General features: G+C 27.7%; 1 protein-coding gene across 3 annotated transcripts in view; it reads left to right on the forward strand.

Annotated features, from left to right (window-relative positions):
- Nucleotides 1-18,190, forward strand: part of LOC142327345 (uncharacterized) — a 47,881-nt gene extending 29,691 nt beyond the window's left edge. For all 3 annotated transcript variants that reach the window (XM_075370304.1, XM_075370303.1, XM_075370305.1), the window contains 5 exons: nt 986-1,042; nt 7,551-7,657; nt 9,559-9,853; nt 10,930-11,658; nt 17,539-18,190. In XM_075370304.1, the coding sequence (XP_075226419.1) occupies nt 986-1,042; nt 7,551-7,657; nt 9,559-9,853; nt 10,930-11,597 (1,127 nt within the window). In that variant the 3' untranslated portion in view covers nt 11,598-11,658; nt 17,539-18,190. The remainder of the gene's footprint in view (nt 1-985; nt 1,043-7,550; nt 7,658-9,558; nt 9,854-10,929; nt 11,659-17,538) is intronic.
- Nucleotides 18,191-19,317: the final 1,127 nt, after the last annotated feature.

Below are 19,317 nucleotides of genomic sequence, written 5' to 3' on the forward strand. Positions count from 1 at the left end.
CTAAAGCTATTATAAAGAAGCACTTTTTATAATTCTTTGAAAAGTCTTAAAATAAAAAAATAGAAAAAAAACTTGTATGAAAATGTATGTAGTTAACAGTAATTTTTCTAGGGCTCACAGTAAATATTAAGTGACATATTGGCATTCAACAAAGGTTATAGGGTCCACCAAGAAATGTACAAACCATTTATGTCTATGGTAATTGCATTTGTGGTAAACTTCCATTGCATGCAATTCAGTTAATGCTATATGTCACATTTGCTTACCGCAAAGTTTGTTGATTTTTTACCTAGATGTAACATTTAGAAAGAAATTTTCATTACTGAATTATAGGAAAAAAAAGTGAATCCCTTATTCAGATATATTTTTATTTTTTTAATTTTACATACTTTTAAGGAAGAAAAAATTTTTGCACTTGCTTCAAGAAGAAAATACCACTAAGTTTATTTATTGTTTAAAGTCTGTTCCCTCTTTAAAATTTGGAATTTGCTGATGCTAATATCAGTGGATTATTTAAAAAAAATTTCTTTAGAAAACATTTACTGTGTTCATGTTAATGGTAGTTTGTAGTATGTTTAATGATAGTTAATCTGCAGTTTGTACATTCTATAGTATTTAAAAAAAGACAGAGCCTAAACATGTTATAAACAGCTACTTTCTATTTTCTTTTTGTAAGTAAATAGGTTCTGGTGTTAATTGTATTTATTATTATTGATGAAATAATAATTAAGTAATTATTGGTGAAGTTTAATCAATTAAATAGAAATTATTTATTTATTTGTTTTTTTATAAAATAATTGTGAAATTGTTAATAGGTCTGGTATTTAGTTATGACTTCATTTATTATAACAAATTAATTATTGGTAATTTTTGTGAAAATTTACTTTTGTTTTTGTTTTTAAAAACTGCAGTACTATAATAATGTGACTTCTCTCTTCATTCTTTATTTATTATTGTGTTATTAAATGTTTTATTTATCGTAAAGCCCCAGCCAAACAACATAGGAAGACACCGGCGTTAACTTCTTTGACTGGCAAACTTGGTAAGTTTTCTATTTTTCAATTTATTAAATGCATAAATTTACTATAATAAATTTCTTCTTTTTAAGTTCAAAATAATAATAAACAAAATTAAAAGATGAATCATGTGTTGCTTGGGAAAATGTCATGTACTGCCAACCTATTGCTTAGAAAATTCTTGAATGATACATAATATTTTTCAACAATCTGAAAATGTAGAAAAATTTTAATTGTTATTTTCAATTGAATTTTATTCAAATTACATTCCTTATGTAAGTTTAACTTAATCTAGCAACTGCTGCAGTTACCTTAGCAAATCTTCTTTTGGTATGGCCGTGAGACTTCATTACATTCTGATTGATGTATTCAACATAAAAAAAAACTATCATTTCGTAAGTAATTTCAATTTTGGAATAAGAAATTATTGTAGGGATTGAAATCTAGATTATAGGATGGTGATTAATCACTTAAAATTATTTTTTTGCCAAAAATTCCTAGGCAAAACTGACTGGTGAACTTGTGCATTATCATGCAGAAAAAACCAACTGTTTGATATCTGTTACTCAGGTTGGACCCATTGAATCCTCTGTAAGTGTTCTAGAATACTAACTTAAAATTTCTTAGTGAAAATATCTCCTGAAGGACATTATCTCATTATATCCTAATTCATGATGAATAATTATGTTTAAGTCATAGAAACACACATGCATTATTATCTTGTAAAGAAGAGTTTTTTTGCATTTTATTCATCCTGGTGGCTTCCATTAACCACCTAGATCAATTTGTAACATTTTAGTGACAATTTCAAATTTTATCCTTATCACAGTAAAATTAATTTTCTTTTTATTTGTGTAAGCTATCTGAATGGTGTCTCAGGTTCTGCAAGTATTCAAGTCTTAGTCATCTGACAAGGAATGTGACAAAAACTAGGAAGTTACCTTCTTGCCAATTCTTGTATTAAAATTTAAAAAACGTCTTGTTGACACAAAAATCAAGTGTAACCATTCTCATAGTTACATAACAATCTTGAATTTATTCTGTACTTTGGCTACAAGTTCAACAGAAGCTGGACAGGCTATCCTCATTCTCAAGGATTTCTCTAACTCCTTTTTGATCCTTGCAAATTACTTAAGTAAATGTGCAACAGATATCATTATAAGGGTTGTTCAGAAAGTTCTCAGCCTTACAAAAAAAACGCAAGATTATTGAGAAATTTTTTCAATGTAATCACCTTGCAATTCAATTCATTTAGACAAGCAACTTTCCAAATTTTAATACCTTCAGTTTAATATGATTTGTTCAACTCTGCAGAATAAGAGGTTGTCTCAGCTTCGACTTTATCATTTGAAGTAAATCTTTATCCAGAAAACCATTTCTTTATGGTTAGAAAAGAAAGCAATCACTGGAAGCCAAATCTACCAAATACAATGCATTTGGAAGCACTTTGAAGTGTAAATTGGTGTAGTTTTGTAACAACTCGAGAGGTGTGTGGAGTTGCATTATCATGTTGATAGAGCACTTTATTTGACTAGATAAGGACATTCAGCATGAAGGTAGTCCATTAGTAAAGTGTAATACTCCCCGGTGATGGTTCTGCTTTTTTCAGGTAGTTTATGACCACCACACGATGACAGTTCTAAAAAACCTCAGTCATAACTTTTGCTGCAGATGAAACTGTTTTCATTTTCTTTGGTACGTTTTCATTTGCTCCTTCATACTACTGTTTCAACTGTTGTTTGGCCTCTGACATGTAATTGTGAAACCATGTTTCATCTATTGTTATAAAATGTCAAATAAAGTCAGTGGAATCTGTTTAATAAGGTTTGGACACTCTTGAAAAGTGTTCAGTCAAATACATTTTTAATATGACTCCAAATGCGGTAACCATAGAGCAGAAAGCTTTTGGATTTTTGTGATGATTTTGGCAGTTCCAGCAGACTTTGGGTATTCCAAGCATATATCATCATCTTGAATGGATGTATGACCACATTTACATTTAAATTCAGTAGCCCACTTTTTTTACAGTATAAAGCAAAGGGGAAGAATTCTTTAATGAATAACTAACTTTTTGTACCGTAATCTTGGGATTTTCTTCTTTTAAAATGGAATGAAATCTTTTAAAACAACATACTTTATAGTAGCTCAAACATCAATTTTATCTGTTTGTTTTTTAGAAAATATCTAAACTTGTTTGTTTTATTTGACCGCCCACAAACAAGCTCTTAAATGCACACATTTGAAATTTTGCAGTATGCCATCTAAAGGATCATACTTGAAAAATAATCACGAGTCATTTTGTCATATCTTTATCAGGCCAAGAACTTTTCAAACAACGTGGTTTACCTCATGAATTGTATAGTCACAGATACACTTTTCTCAAGTTAAAAACAAAATTTGACATTTACTTTATGATCCATAGCACTAATGTGACATTGGTTTCCCACTTCTAACAACATTATGCTGTCATTTCTTCTTATATGCTTACCTTGGTCGATGGTGTTGCCAGATTTACATAAGACTAGTCTCTGAATTACACTTGTTGGTTGCTAGATGATGTTAATATTAGATGATGTTTTCATCAAGATAATTCTATTATTGTATGCATGTAGGAATGAATGTTATCACAATTTATAACATACATTTCAAATAAATATTATTGAACATTGAAATGAATTGTTATTTAAATGTACATATTATGGGTACTTGAATTATATATTAAATAAAATAAAAAAAAGGTCTTATGAATCAAAAAAGGAGATAGCCTTTTTCATTACATATTACATTTCTATATCAGAAAGATGTAGAATCATTCAAGATAAGCAAAATATTAATTGCTGCCTCAAAACATTGCTTAATTGTATTACTGATCAATATTCAGAAAAAAGTTTAATAAAAATCAACCATGTTTAATTAGTTGAGCAGATCTTAAAAATTAATGGGTAAAAAATCTGCTTTGTGTTTTTAAAAACTATTTAAAGAGTTGCTCAAATGAAAATGTGGTGTAAGAAGATTCATTACATTTTATAATTGACTTATGAAATTTCTTTTGTTTCTCTAATTTATTGCTTCTAATTCTGATTAATTACAATGTGTTCTTGCTAATTTCATCAATAGACACAGTGTTGTAACTGCAAAGTAGCAACTTTTTAGGAGAGCAATTTAAAAAAAAGCCATAAACATTTCACATTGTAATTTCATATATAAGCAACGTAATGAAATGAAATTAGCCCAAGATATTTAAAGATACGTACATTAACATATTGTTCAAAATTCAAATGCTCTTTTTTCCTTCTTCCCGACATTTTAAAACAGATATTACATTATGTCTCAAAAAAGGAAGGTAATAAGTCTCTTAACAACTGTACATTTTTTTGGATTTAACTTGATTTATCCCCCAGAAGAATTGTTTTTGTAAATAAAAATGTAAAATAAATTAAGAGAAGATATTGGGAAAAAAGGAAATATAATTTTTAAAATTGAATAATTATATTATTTAAACATAAAAAATTCACTGTAATATTATCAAAAGAGTTAGTAGGATTTAAATTCCATTGACAGTCATTCAAGAAGTTTGAACTTTTTCTAATGTCGTTTTCTTCTACTAATGATAGGCATTACACCACTACAGAGTCCCATCAAGTCATCATATTTTTCTTTACTTAGTTTAGATTGGTTTTTTTAAAGCTGACTTGGATTCACAGTGGGGGCAGTGCAGTCCTTGAAATGATCAAACTTTTGTATTTGCCAATTAAATGGTTTAATTTGAAAAAGATTTTAATTTTTTTTAAAACCATGTTTCTATCATGGTAGGCTCGTTGAGCTTCTCACCTTCATCATTGTGCCCCAAGGAAAGGATTCTTAAGCTTTCTAGTGTGCCCCATAAACTCTACGAAATCTAGAGTTTATGCTTTGGATTGTTTTTTTTTACATGTGAAGCGAATAATTGGAGTTTGGATGGAACAAATACAGTACCAGCAGTAATTAATGCTGAATGAATAGCACTATGTGCTATGTCTGCCTTATTCTGTCAACATCAAATAAACCTCTTTCTTGCAAACAAGTATTTCAGAACTATAAAGTTGTTGAAAACAACTAGAAGTTGTTATTTGTGGAATTAGTAGGACTGTTAGCATTAGTTTTAGGCCTTGATGAAGTTTTTTCACCTTTGTTTTGTACCTGTGATTGCAGTTGCAATACTTTTGCAAATACTTGAATTGCTGCAACTTTTTCAGGGATTGGTTAAAAAAAAATCTAATTTATGATCATCTTCACAAGAACTTTTAGTTGTGTGATCTTTGCACAAAACGGCTTTAGATATCATGAGAGTAAACATCCTTCTTGCAACACTCCATATCACAAGCTGGAAAATAATCCAGATCTAAGTCATCATTGTCGTTATCACTCACAACATCTGCTTACATTAGGTCTAAGTCAAAATTGCTAATTTTTGGCCTCATATTATTTTTTGTAATTAAATTAGCTAAGGATACATCTTTTTCACTATCTGTGTTAGAACTCATCATGCATGAGAGTTAATTACTCTGCCTACTTGTCTGCCTGTAACTACTACTAACTTTCGATATCTTTTCACAGAGTTCAGCAGTAATGAAAAATGTTCTCTTTAAAATAAAACGCTGATAAAATACAATTTTAAAACATAAACTGTCACAATAGTAACTATTGCAAGCACAACAACAAATTTAGATTATGTTTGTTTACTTTCTATTCCACATCTGGCAGTCAACTTTTTTTTCTACTTGGCACCTGTTTGTATTGCCAACTTATGCAAAAAAAAAGAAAAAAGTAATTGTGATTGGGTAACATGTAATTTAATGAGATTAAACAATAATTATGGCTTAAAAATTCTGTTTTATTAAGCATAATGAATAACAATGTTGTGCTTTACCACATATGTCACTTGTGCTGTAAAAAAATTAACTTAAAATATTAAGAGACATACATATGTAAATGAAGAAACATCAGTAAGTTTCTTGTAATACTATGGAAAATGTTAGTTGCGACCAAAAATATGCAATATCAACAAATGCTGTATGTCTATAGAACAGTAAGAGATAAATACAGGAGAAAAATACATCTGTATTTTTCTCCTGTAGAGTTCAAGACAAATGGATGGACAGTCATAACTCAAAATTGGCAATTTTGCAGTTATCACACTATGTCTATTGTACGATAGTTTGTCTGTTTATTTTTTAATTATTACCAAGCTTTTAATTTATTTTACTTAAAAAACATTAAATGTATTAGTTTCATTTATTCATCTCTTAATTAGTTCATTTATTTATTAGTTTGGAACAAGCCTTTCCAGTAAAAAACAACTCATTTTCATGTTTGACTGAATGTACAGGCTTTTTTTCTTTGGATGATTGTTTCCCCTTTCACTGTAATGGCTACATCTTGGTTTCAACATGAAGCCATAAACCCAACCCAAATCTTCTTTCCTGGTATAATGAGTTTCTAAAAGTTCTCAATAGTCAGCAAATGTGGCGTAAATTTTGTAGATATATGATGCGTGGTAAGTTTTTCATTAAAATTGTATGGCATGATCCTAGCCTGATGCCAATTTCTTAGCAAACGTTCAGACAGTTAAGTGGCAATCTTCACAAACCATACATGAATTGCATCAATGTTATCATGATTTGTTAATGTGGAAGGTCATTTAGGTCTGGGATCTTCATCATTAGATAATCTGCTATCATTAAAATGATTGAACCATTTATAGAACTGTGATCTGCCCATATTGTCTTTTCCTAATGATTCCTAAGTCTTTTAATGTGTGTGAAAGTTTTACAGAGTTTGAAGTAAAATTTAACAAAACTTGTTAAGATTTTTTATTCTTTGTTAAAAATGTTAAGTGGTTAGTACGCATGTTTTCTCCAGTTGTAAGTTAATAATGGTAGTGTGATACATCAAATAGCATTATTCATAAAAGTTGCCACTAGTTGGAATATGTGTGTATCAGTTGGCATGCTGTTAGAAAAGTTTGGTCATTCTTTGAAACTCACCTTGTATGTGTGTTTATGTATGCATGCATGTGTATGACATATACACACACATATAAACATACACTCCCATGCACATTTTATTAGCAATAACTGTTTTGCAAATTTAAAAAAAAAAATTGTATTAAAAACTTGTTTCATCCTTAGCAGTTTTTAAACCTTCTAAATTATTTATATTTTTCAAAAATTGTGTTAATTTTTATAACTTTTTTCCTGGTCATGACAATTATAAATGTATACATATCTAGAAAGAACATTTCTGTAAAATAAAAAAAAATTGGTATTATAGGATGAAAAATTTAATTTTTGCTTTTGTAATGATTTGTTTTTTAAAGTATTTATTGAATTTAATAAAAGGTAATTGTTTATACAGTGTATATGAATAAAAATATTACCTATCTGAGTGATAACAGTAATAAATTAGGAAGGACATGTTGTCTAATGTTTTACATTTCCTACTTTGGTTTATTAATGTTTTTATGAAAACTTATTTCTGTTTATGTTTATTTAGGACTGGGCATATACAACAGTGATGATTCTGATGCATCAGATGCCAGTGATTATGGTGATAATGAACATGACAGCAAAGATAATGGAGATTCTGATCAGGAATTAAAAGTAAGTTTTATCTGGTTTTGATTTAACATTGATAATTGTTATATGTCATTCTTAATCAAAATATGAACAAAGAATAACCAAAGTTCAATAATTTGTTATTGATTTTTGTTATCTCTGGATAAATCAATTTGGTTTTTCTTTTATAATAAACATGTGATGTGTAGAATTATTTGGTAGGTTTCGTATTCTGTTTGTACATCACCCACTTCATAGAAAAATATGAAAGATATATGTTCTTTTAAACTGATTTATGTTTAAACTCTTTGACTTTAATTGAACTGTATTCACAATTTTACAAATTAAATATTATTGAATCTGATATCCAAGAAAAAAAATTATTTTTAAAGACATTGAAAGGCCATTGTCCATTGACAGTACTTTTCCATTTGTAGTAAATTTAAATTTGTTTATTTCTGGAATTCACTGACAGTTATATCAGATCATCAGTCTAAAGTGTCTTCCAAAACATACTTTATTCCAGTTGCAGTGCACTTAATACAGGAAATAGCTTAAAATCTTACATATTATCAGTTATGTACGAGTCATTTTTATTGCGATTGTGTAATTTATTCTTAAAATTCATACTGGTAATTTATTTAGTTATATTTTTGATTAATATCTTTTATTTTTAATAACCCTACATTGTTATTATTATTTACTTGCCTTTGTAAGAGATCTTCCCTCATTCCAACTGCTTGTTTTGCTTTGAACAGATGACTGCTCCAAAAAAAGTATAACGTATTTAGGGTGCATTTATGATTTATGTATGTATGTATATTTGTTCCACTGTAGCAACTCAACAGCTGAATCGATTTAAAGGTATGACACCCTGTGTTGGAATCCTTACATTACCGGGTGTGTCATAGGCTAAGTATATATATATATATATATATATATATATATATATATATGCATATATGTTTAAATAAATTTTAAAAAAATCTGAAAAAATTATATTTATATATATATATATATATAAATTATATATATATATATATATATATATATATATATTTAGTTTGCTATAGTTTTATCTTTTATTACTAGTTTTTTCCATTGAAGATATGAAGCGTGTCAGTTTGTCAGTATAAGCTGACCAAATATAATATAAAGTCCTTCAAAATGAATGATGAAATTATTGATTAAAATAAATTTCCATTTAACTTTTAAACAACAACAACAACAGGACAAAACAACAAACTGTCATGTTTATATAAATACATCATATCATAAATTTTTGTCAAATTAGTAGTCCTCTATTAGAAAATTATGTATTAATATAAGTACATAAATTATGTTTATATTTCCCATAAGTAAATAATTAATATAAGTACATAAAGTACCCCTTTGTATTAATATAAGTACAATGAATAAATCACTGCTTTAAAAAAAAGAGCTAAAACTTGATTAGGACATAAAAAAAGTTTTTGATAAATATGAAATCTTCTCTTTTTATCCCTTATTTCTTACCTGATAATAGAATTGCTTTGCATAAATTTATGCAAAAATATGTCCTCAAAGTCAAGCAAAACAGTAGTGAAAGATTTACTCAGATCCAGCGCAGTGCTCCTGGAGTTTTACTTGAATATTGTCACCTACAAACAATCATGGAAATTCTGATTTATTTACAATAACATATTTTCACATATTAATTAAAATTTTAATAATTTTTCTCTTTCTGATAAAATTTAAGACATTTTTAAAAAAGTATGAATTTATTTACCAGAGATTAAAGGATGGTTCTGTATATTTTTGTATAATTTGATTCAGATATCTGAGAAAGCAGTCAAACAAATTGACCTAAAATGTTGATCCAAATTCTTCATCTTGGTTAGTTATATTAGAAAATATTTAAGAATTTATCCATTCTCCTTTTTATTTTATGTGTGCCTTTTGTTTAGGACCGTTTACAAAGACGTAAACAAGAATTTGCACGCATAGAAAATGATATACTATTAAATATTGAGGAACAAGAAGAACGTGAAAGGAAACAAATGTTAGAAGATGAAGGAGAAGGTGGTGAAAGAGATGAAGATGATAAAGATGACTGTAATGATGATGACGACAATGATGATGATGATGATGATGATGACGACGACGATGATGATAAGAATGGTAATGATCATCGTCATGGAGATGATAGTGACAGCAGACAAGGAGAGGATCATCAGGTAGAAGCTAAACATCCATCCTCAGGTAAGAGAATATATTGAATGAATATAGGATTTTCTTTTTGTGTATTTATCCACTTTTGTAAATATTGTTATTATCTTAATTAAAATTATTTCTTATTAACTGATTACTATTTGGCCCTCTTTTTCAAATAAATTATATAATGTCAGGTGAAATATATTCTGATAGGCTTAAGTAAAATGTATTTAAAAGTTTAAGTTTTCTTTTCTATAAATGTGTAATTGTTTAAATATGAACAAATTTAAGAAGAGATGATAAGTTGTAAATAAACAGCAAATCAGGAAATAAGATTATGGTGTTTGTGACAAAAAAAAAATAATAAAAGTTGCTAAAAAGTAATATACATCGTAAGTGTTATTACAGATTTTTAATTTTAATTTAAATAAATTTCAACTAAAGATCTTTTAATTCTTTTACAATGTATTAATTTTATTGCTGTATTGAAAATGTTATATCACAGACCCCCATGAACATAGCTTTAAGAGCAAGTTATTGTCATTAAAATTAATTATTTCTCTTATTTTATGTATTACTAGTGGTCAGACATACACAAGAAAATAAGTCTTGACATCCATTACATTGAAAACTTATGTATTAATTGATTTACAGTCTGTAAAAGTAACTTTCATTGTTATAATTTTATGATTGACTACAAAACAAATTGATAAAATCATTAATTTTTTCTTAAAAACTGAATTATTCTTGTATTTGTTTATTTATTAAATAATATAATTATAAAAATATAAAATATTAATTCACTAGGGAATTTCTGTATAGATTAAAGCCCAATAATGTTTTCAAGTACAAACTATTAGTAAAAATTTTTAACTTTGCTGTTTAAAAAAATGATAAATTAATAAAACAATTACTCAAACATTAGTGAGGTCATATTTTAGAAGTAGTATGCAAACCAAAAAAATGTATTAATGTAGTTTATTAATTTCTTTAATCTTAGTAATGTTTTGTTGTATCTGATATAACAAAATATTCTATTAATATTTGTTATGTGATATTTGGTAAAAATTAATTTTAAAAAATGTTTATGGTGTTTTTGTATTTTTTGTTTGTTGGATTTATAGGAAGTAAAGGAGAGAAAAGAAGTGATGTGACAGAAAATATACCAAATAATGAGAAATATGATATGTTAACCGGCCAGAATGAACATAGATCAAAAAGAGAACGAGATAGCTCAAGGGAACAATCTGAAGAATCAGATGACGATGATGATAGTTCTGATTCATCAGATTATACGAGTCAGTCGAACAGTTCAGGTTCAAGATCAAGCCGCAAAAGAAAAAAATATTCTTCAAAACGAAGAAAAGAAAAGAAAAGCAGCAGTAGTAGTGGAAATAATACTGTCAATAAAAGTCGAAGAAAAAGAAGTCGAAGCAGAAGTAGGAGTAGAGGAAGCGACAGAAAAATTTCAAGTCATAGTAAATCTAGTCATGAGTCTTATAGGAGAGATGAGAGACGAAGAAAAGAGAGAGATTCGGAAAGGAGGGATAGAGATAGAAATAGAGAGAGAAGTAGTTATAGGGAAAGAGAGAGATCGAGATCACGCAGTCGAGATAGAAGGCATAGTGGTGGCGATACATATAGGTATAGACGACACAGTCCTTCTCCACATTCTAGGAAAAAACATTATTCATCTTCATCTCATAAACGGAGACGTTCAAGTAGTTCTTCTGATTCTATCAGAGGGGGTAAGAGGTCTGGTCGTGATCACGATCACAGATCAAGGGATTAAATACAGTTTTATTATTAAATGATACGATCCTATGTAGGTGGTATTTCTTCCAGCACAATCGGTTAGTTGAACATTTCTCAATTACTTTTAATATATTTGATCATTAATTATTTATTAAATTGTAATTTAAATGTGTTTATTAAAAATATCTGTAAAGATATTATTAAAGTATTATTACTGTTATTTTGGTGGTCAGTATTAAATTTTTATTTCATATATCTTATTGAAACACCTATCATATTAAAAATTCATGATTACTTAATAATTTTAATAATTATACATTTTCTTGAATAAAAGTAGAGCAATTTTCTTTTTTTTTACTACTGTTTCAGTCTATAATTAAGTAAGTGTGGTTGATTATTTAGGATGATTTAGTTGCTCTCCTGTTATAAGTGAATATATCTTTCTTTTGATTGGTTCTTTTAAAATTTGTTAGTATCACTCTTCAAAAACTTCAAATTTGAGTGAAAATTATTATAGGTTAAGTCTCTTAAATAGAAAAATATTAGTTTAATGTGAAAGAAGACCTATAAAAATGCAATTTGATTAGTTTTTTTTTTTAATATAGTATTAAATTGTACTAAATATACTGAACAGATAATTTTACCTAGCATAATCATTTGATCATGTAAAATTTTATATTATACCTGATATTTCACTGGTTTGAAAATGCATAGTACAGGAGTAGGTAACAGTACTGAATGATTGTGAAAATTAGAAGATACAAGTAGTTAAACATTGTTTGATAACAGTCTGTAATTGCTTTACCTTTAATTGATATAGTATGAGTAAAGGTTGGGAATAAGTAAAGTGGTTAGAACAGTGACATATTTCTATACCTTTATATATAGTCAGGTTCAGTTGATAATTTTTTAAGAGTTTAAGCTTCTCTGTTGCATAACAGGAAGGGAGCTCACAATTTATAAAGTAATTTAAATAAAGGAAATTGAGGGAATAAAATATTTGTTCCTTAGAGGGATTAAGAGGAATTAGCAGTAGAAATATAAAGAAAAGATAATATTGTCTGTTATATTTGCCTTTTTTATTTCTGAATCAATTGATTAAAATGACATTTTACTGATGTGTACTTCTTGAAGGCATATTACTTCATTTTAAGCATTATAATTTTTAAGTTTTTTCGTAATCTCTTTTAGATGATTCACTATAACTAACAGCTTATGTAACCAGGGTGCACAATTACAGAATCCTCTACCCTGATTAGTATTTAAATTATTTAAGTGATACCTGTATCAAGTAGCATTGTCTTGTCTGTATCAAATTGTGTGTGTAAAATAACCCTTGCTTCCTCGGTTTATTTTAAAGACAGATGAATAATTTAAAATATGAAAATTTGATTCTGCCTCTTGATGACAAAATTATTCAAGACATATTTTTTCTGATTCCTGTGATTCTTTTTAAAAATAAATCCTGCTTTTTATTTTTCTGTAATGAAACTAGAAGGTGGCTGATTCTGTGTTGAGTGGAATTGTAAAAGACAAACAATTTGTCTTCTATACTTTTTAAAATAAAGGCCATCTGTAGTAGCTGTGTATATAACTCACGTGATAGGATATAGCAGTAGCCTAACATGGTTCTTAAAATTATCAACTCAATGTAACAAGCATAGGTATGAGGAGAAATCATATATGTTAACCAAAATATAAAATTATTATTCATACATAGATAAATTTTACTGTATGTAAAATGGTATTGGAATATGGGAAATGAATGGTATACTATTTAAAATTGTAAATTAAAAAAGGTAGTAATAACTCTCACCTCCTGTCTTGGGTCCTAGTAAGGTTGTAAACTGTTGTACCTAATGCTTCAGCAATTTACAGAATAGCATTCTTGAAAGTTAACAGTAAGTTGAAAATACTGATGACCAAAACCATATAATAATTGGTTCACTTACACCATTGAAGTAAAGCAGTGCTGGGTGCAATTTACTGTGTTTTGTTATCACTGGTTAATGACACTAACAGTTCAAAATTAATGCCTAATTTGAGGGTTTTTTTAAAAAATTAAAAAGTATATCATATCACCTTTTGGGTCTGTTTATAGTTTAACTGTTTAGAAAATTAAAGATATTTAGATTCCTATTTCAACTTAATCAATTTTTTTTTGACTGTTGAATTAACACCACAGAAGTTTACAAAGACTTGTACTTAGAAATGTGAAAATGAAATTTTCGTGTAGTGAAAATATGATAATAATATATGTTATGAAAATAACTTTCACATAGTGAATGTATGAAAAATGCCATGCCTGATTGGGATTTGAACCTGGGACCTCTGAATGAAAAGCCGAGACCACTCCGCAACAGAGATGGCAATTTGTTGTAAATTGTCTGAAAAAAGTTCCCCCTTGCTCATTTGGGGATTAAGGAGTTGATGTAAGAAACTGTAAAAAAAATAATGAAATTTTATTATAATTATTAAAAAAAATGATTGTCATTATTTTGAATTTTAATAGATATTTTTAAAAATAGCCTTCCCTCATTTTTTGGGGTAAATTCATCAAAATAAATGTCTTTTTCACTTATTTTAATAAAATGTTGTACTTTGATACTTTTCAGTGTATAAAAGCTAATTCTGTAGAGCTATGTCAAAGACAAAATTTTTAATTTACAACCCAACTGACCCTAGTGGTCTTTCTACATTCCTTTGCACTATAAAAATATATTGTACTTAATCTCAATCCTACTTTATATTTCTGAAATAAGACAAACATTTGAAAACCTTTCATGTTTCTAGAGATTGCTTACCAGTTGTTCAAGATCTCAAAATAAAACAAATTACACCTAATCTTGTCTAGTGCAGTACTTTGTTCATAATTTCCCAATCCATGTCCTCTCTCAGCCTGCAATTGTTAGGTAAAAATGAATAACTTATATTTTGTAAGTTATAAAAATGTGATCAAGCTTTGAAGATTCTTTGAGTTATTTATTCTAGAACTGTTGTTGATTGCTACAAAATTATCATTTCATTGCAGAATTTCTTTATCTACCTTATTAACACATGCCAACAGTATGCAGAAAATCAACAGCCAATATTCAGATTTTATGATATGTATGATATTCTTATTTTTAGGCTGTATTCTTCAGTTTCCATGGTGTTATATAAGATCTTAACAGGTATTAAACCATCAGTTTATTAGGCATTACAACAATCAGATTGTAATATTGTTAATTTGTATTATATTAGCTATAAAATATTTTTGGTTAACAATAAGGAAAGTAATGAAATTTTTCAAATATTTTACATTTCAGATTTTGGCTTGGAAATGTTAAAGAACTATAGATAGTTTGAAAAATTCTAGTTACATTCTAACAACTTTATAAATGTCAAGTAGATTGTCCTGTTTATAAACTTCTTCACTGTTCATCATTTTAAGTTGAAATAAACATTTTTAAGATAACATCTTTTTCATTTTTCTAATTATGGTTAAAATTTTCAATAATTGTTAACAATAATAATGACTGTGTCAAGTATTTATACATTTTTTCTATACATATTTTGTTACCACATTACATTACAGTTGACTAAAATGAATTTTTTTTTAAGTTTAAATATGTATTTTTATGGCTATAGTTTCTTAAGGAAAGACATTTGAAAAACTTAATATTTATTTTAACAAGGAAAATATCTACATTTTGCTTTGGTAGTTCATATAATATTTTTTGCAAAAATACACACTGAGGCATTGCAGTGTGGCTAGTAATCATGTAGCACAATCTGTTGTATGCATATTGCATGTTTGTCATTTCAATAATATAAAGGGGAGTCAAGTGAAAACTTTAAATATTGTTTGTATTTTATTGTACATAATGTTTTTCTGTAGTTTATATAAAGTTCATTATAAATATTGTAACAGTTCAGGATTTTGTGGATCTCTAAAATTGGTTTTTCAGATAAGAGCATTACCATTCATCCATTGCCTTTTGAAACAGGCAAACCTGAAGAGTTGGCTGCTGAAGAAATGAATCTCTTATCGTACTTGAAAAACTTGCTTTCCATTGCCTCTGAGAAGTCCAAAGTTGATAAAATCACTGGTAGAAAGGGGGAAAAATCTGGCCTACATAATAGATGTGGAAGATCGTGGTTAGTTGTAATAGTTATTGGCAGTGTGGGGTCAAATGTTGACATGTTGCATTAGGAATTATGTACTCAGATGTCCACATCACTTAATTGCAGGATGCAGGAGATTCTTGAGATCTGCATTTATTGCAACCATAACAGTAACTCTCTAGGTTTTTAGTGATCCCAAATTATCTCTTATTCATTCCCAAAACGTCTATAACTCTTCCTGCCAGTGGATGTTAAAAATTTTTTTTCACTTTTGATGAAGAGAATGGTGCTATTATTTGCTTGCTTCTTGGTTTTCAGTTGGTTGTGGTGTCAAATCAACTTGAATTGTGATTCATTTTAGGAAAGTCGCCTTCTATTTCAAAGTGTAAAATTTAGTTATCATCAACATGGCATCTTTTCAGTTGAGTAATCAGCCGATGTGTTATCCACCAATACTGTATTGCAGAGCAGCTTGGATAATATATGTACCCTGTGTTCATATTCTGATGGCAGGTATTTCATTAAAACTACCATCTTCCTTAACAGCAATGGCATCTGCCATCACTTCTTGGTTGCCTGACCTGGTGAACTGGAGTGTTCATATGTAGTAATTTACATATGCCACTATACTGAATTTTAATTTGTCATTGAATTTTTATAAGTTTCACCATTTGGAGGACTCAAAAAAAACAAATAACAGAACTGCTGTTACTCATTGGTGTGAAGTATGTTAACATTTGAAGCTGCCATCTTTACATTACTGTAGTTCCATATGTTTTTGTTCTGGGATCGTGTTGCAATGTGTTGGTCACTCATGAATATTTTTGTTGCGAACTTAAAGAAAATTGCTTTATGGTATTTGGTTAATGTTTCCTTCTATTAATATTTTAATTATTCTGACATTTGTTTTATGTGAACTGTGCTAGCTTTTTAATGGAGAAAAATTACATTGACTGGCTTTAGTCAAGTTTAGTTCTTTTTAAAGTTATATTTTAATAGTTAAAAAGAATAATTAGTTCAAAATACTAATAATAATTTCTGAATTAATTAATATATACGTAATTGACATGCAACATTGTAAACTTCTGTGGTCTCTGTTTTTTCTGTTAAATTTTTAGCCATAGAATTTTTTACGGCTATTTAAAAAAAAAAAAATAGTATAACTTATTCATAAAAGGGGCTTGTTAATATAAGTGTTTAATTTTATTACTCATGAACAACATTAATATTTTTCAGTTACTTGATTGAAATTAGCATACACATACACATCTTACACGTTTAAAATTTAAAGAAGTTGATATAGACATGATTTGAAGGAGTTACAAATTAATGTGCATATATTACTTTGTTTAGTATTGTTATTGTGTATAAGGCATTAAAAAATATGTTTATTATAATGATAAAAGTCAGAGCATTAAAAGTATTTAAATGTATTGATGATTCAGTAAACTGATTAACTCAATTGAAGATTAAGGAAATAATTCCACAAAAAACACCATGTAACAATGTAAACAATGTTTGATTAATGGATAATATAACCCATAGGTAGGTGTGTGAGCAAATTAGTGGGTGGTTATTTTCATTTCTAATTACTGTGGTGGTTGGTGATGTATGTGATCATTGAGGTTCAATTAGTGATACTACCTTAGGAATGGTTAGTATTAGGTAGAGCTAGAACAGTTGTCAAACTGTAATTTGGCTTTGAATTTGCTATCAGACCATATAATCTTCATTTAAAAAAAATAAATAAAATTATTCCTTATGGTAATACAAAATATATTCTAGATAATGTTTCATTATGGAATTGTTGATATTTCTCTAATTGTTTTTGTATTTTCTCTTTTATGAAATGTATTTTTATTTATTTTCAGGTTTTATCATTTGTGTTGCCATACATCAAACAAGGCTAGTGTTTTTTTTTTTAATTTTTCAAGAAAATACTATTATTATAATTTAAAAAGTTGTTTCTGTGTGCAATTTTATACATATATGACATATTTGAAAAGTGAAATAATTATTGTGTATAAAATAAAGTCCAGTCTGGTTTTTTTTATATAGTGATTTTTCTTATGAAAGAAACCACTGTTATAGACATTCCTTTTGTTCCCATTAAAGGTTTTATTACGGTGTGAGTGTTAGTACACATTAATGTGTACATTTATTTTATTTTTGTATAAAAAAATAAATAGATTGTAACTATATGAAGTGATATAAAAAGTTGTATTGTAAGTAAAGAATTGAATTGTGCTCTTAATGCATAATTATTATTAATGCATTTTGTAAAAGTTGGTGGACTTGTAAATATTTATTATTACTGTAAGTATATTTCGGTAAGATATCTCTTTGTATTTTCATTTAATCTGTTAATGTAGTTATGTTATAATTTTACATTATTTCTGCAAATCTAATCATATTTAGAATAAGTATAATAATAAAATTTTATATCCAGTCTACAAAGAAGTATAAATATTTTATTAATATATTTAAATTTATTAAACAGTTTTATTTGTTAGCAATATTGAAGCTTTTCTTTTTAAATTATTTAATATTAAAAAAAAATTGTTTTAAAATTACGTATTTACTGGATTTTTTATGATTGAATAAAAATAACTGTTTTTTTAAACATTCTATTTTTTAATTTACTTTTTTAAATACTATTTAAATATTAATAAACATTAAATTATAAGAAATTTTAAAAGAGTTTTAATCCATGTTATTTGGTTATAAAATTCTAAACTATATATCGCATACCGTACAATATTGTATATTGTACCTAGATGTAGTGTAGTAGTGTCTATGTGTATATATATATATATATATATATATATATATATATATATATATATATATATATATAATCCATGGATTCAAAAAACATTTTGTTTAAATTGCTATTTTGCTATAAGCTTGATATTTTCTGTATTTATAGTTTTAATTTATATATACAGAATGTCACTAAGTGAAAATAAAGAAAGCATTCACATCTAAAACATAGGTCTAGAAACCCTTTGTTTTCGAGTTACAGCTTGGGTAAAAAAATAAAATATTGAATAGGTCTCAGAACTGTATCTAGTAATTTCTAAGAAAATTGTTTAAAATTCAGAAAATTAATGTCAAAAACACTGGTTTTTTTTTAGTTCTGTCATACAGTAGTAGTTAGTTAAATTGCCAGAACAAAATAAATTTTGCAACATAATTGTAGAATTTAATTCTGACAAAATTTATTTCTTTTAAGTAAAATTCTTAACTGAACACAATGAGTTTTATATACACAGTAGGTCTGAAAAGTACCTTAACTAAATTTCTGTAGTCAATCAAGCAGCGCCATCTGTTGGGACAACCAAAGAATTATGTTGTACGATGTCTGACGAGTGTGTGTACAAACTTTCATCACATTTTGTTACTCCAGTCTCGTGTTTGCCGCTTATGTTGTGTTCATGTAACCTTGTGCAAGTTCGCGACATGGAACGGAGAAGCGCGATAAAAGTTTTTGTTCAACTTCAAAAATCTTTTGTTGAAACTTATTCTATGGTAAAAAGTTGTTGGATGACAACAAACAAATTAGGAAGCTGTCATCAGCTGTTCATGATGAAAACATTGTGAAAGTGCATGCGCTTCTGCTCGAACAACCTCATGTCCTTTGGGCCATA

Source organism: Lycorma delicatula, chromosome 7 (assembly GCF_047948215.1).
Source record: "Lycorma delicatula isolate Av1 chromosome 7, ASM4794821v1, whole genome shotgun sequence".
In the NCBI taxonomy this organism is placed as follows: domain Eukaryota; kingdom Metazoa; phylum Arthropoda; class Insecta; order Hemiptera; family Fulgoridae; genus Lycorma; species Lycorma delicatula.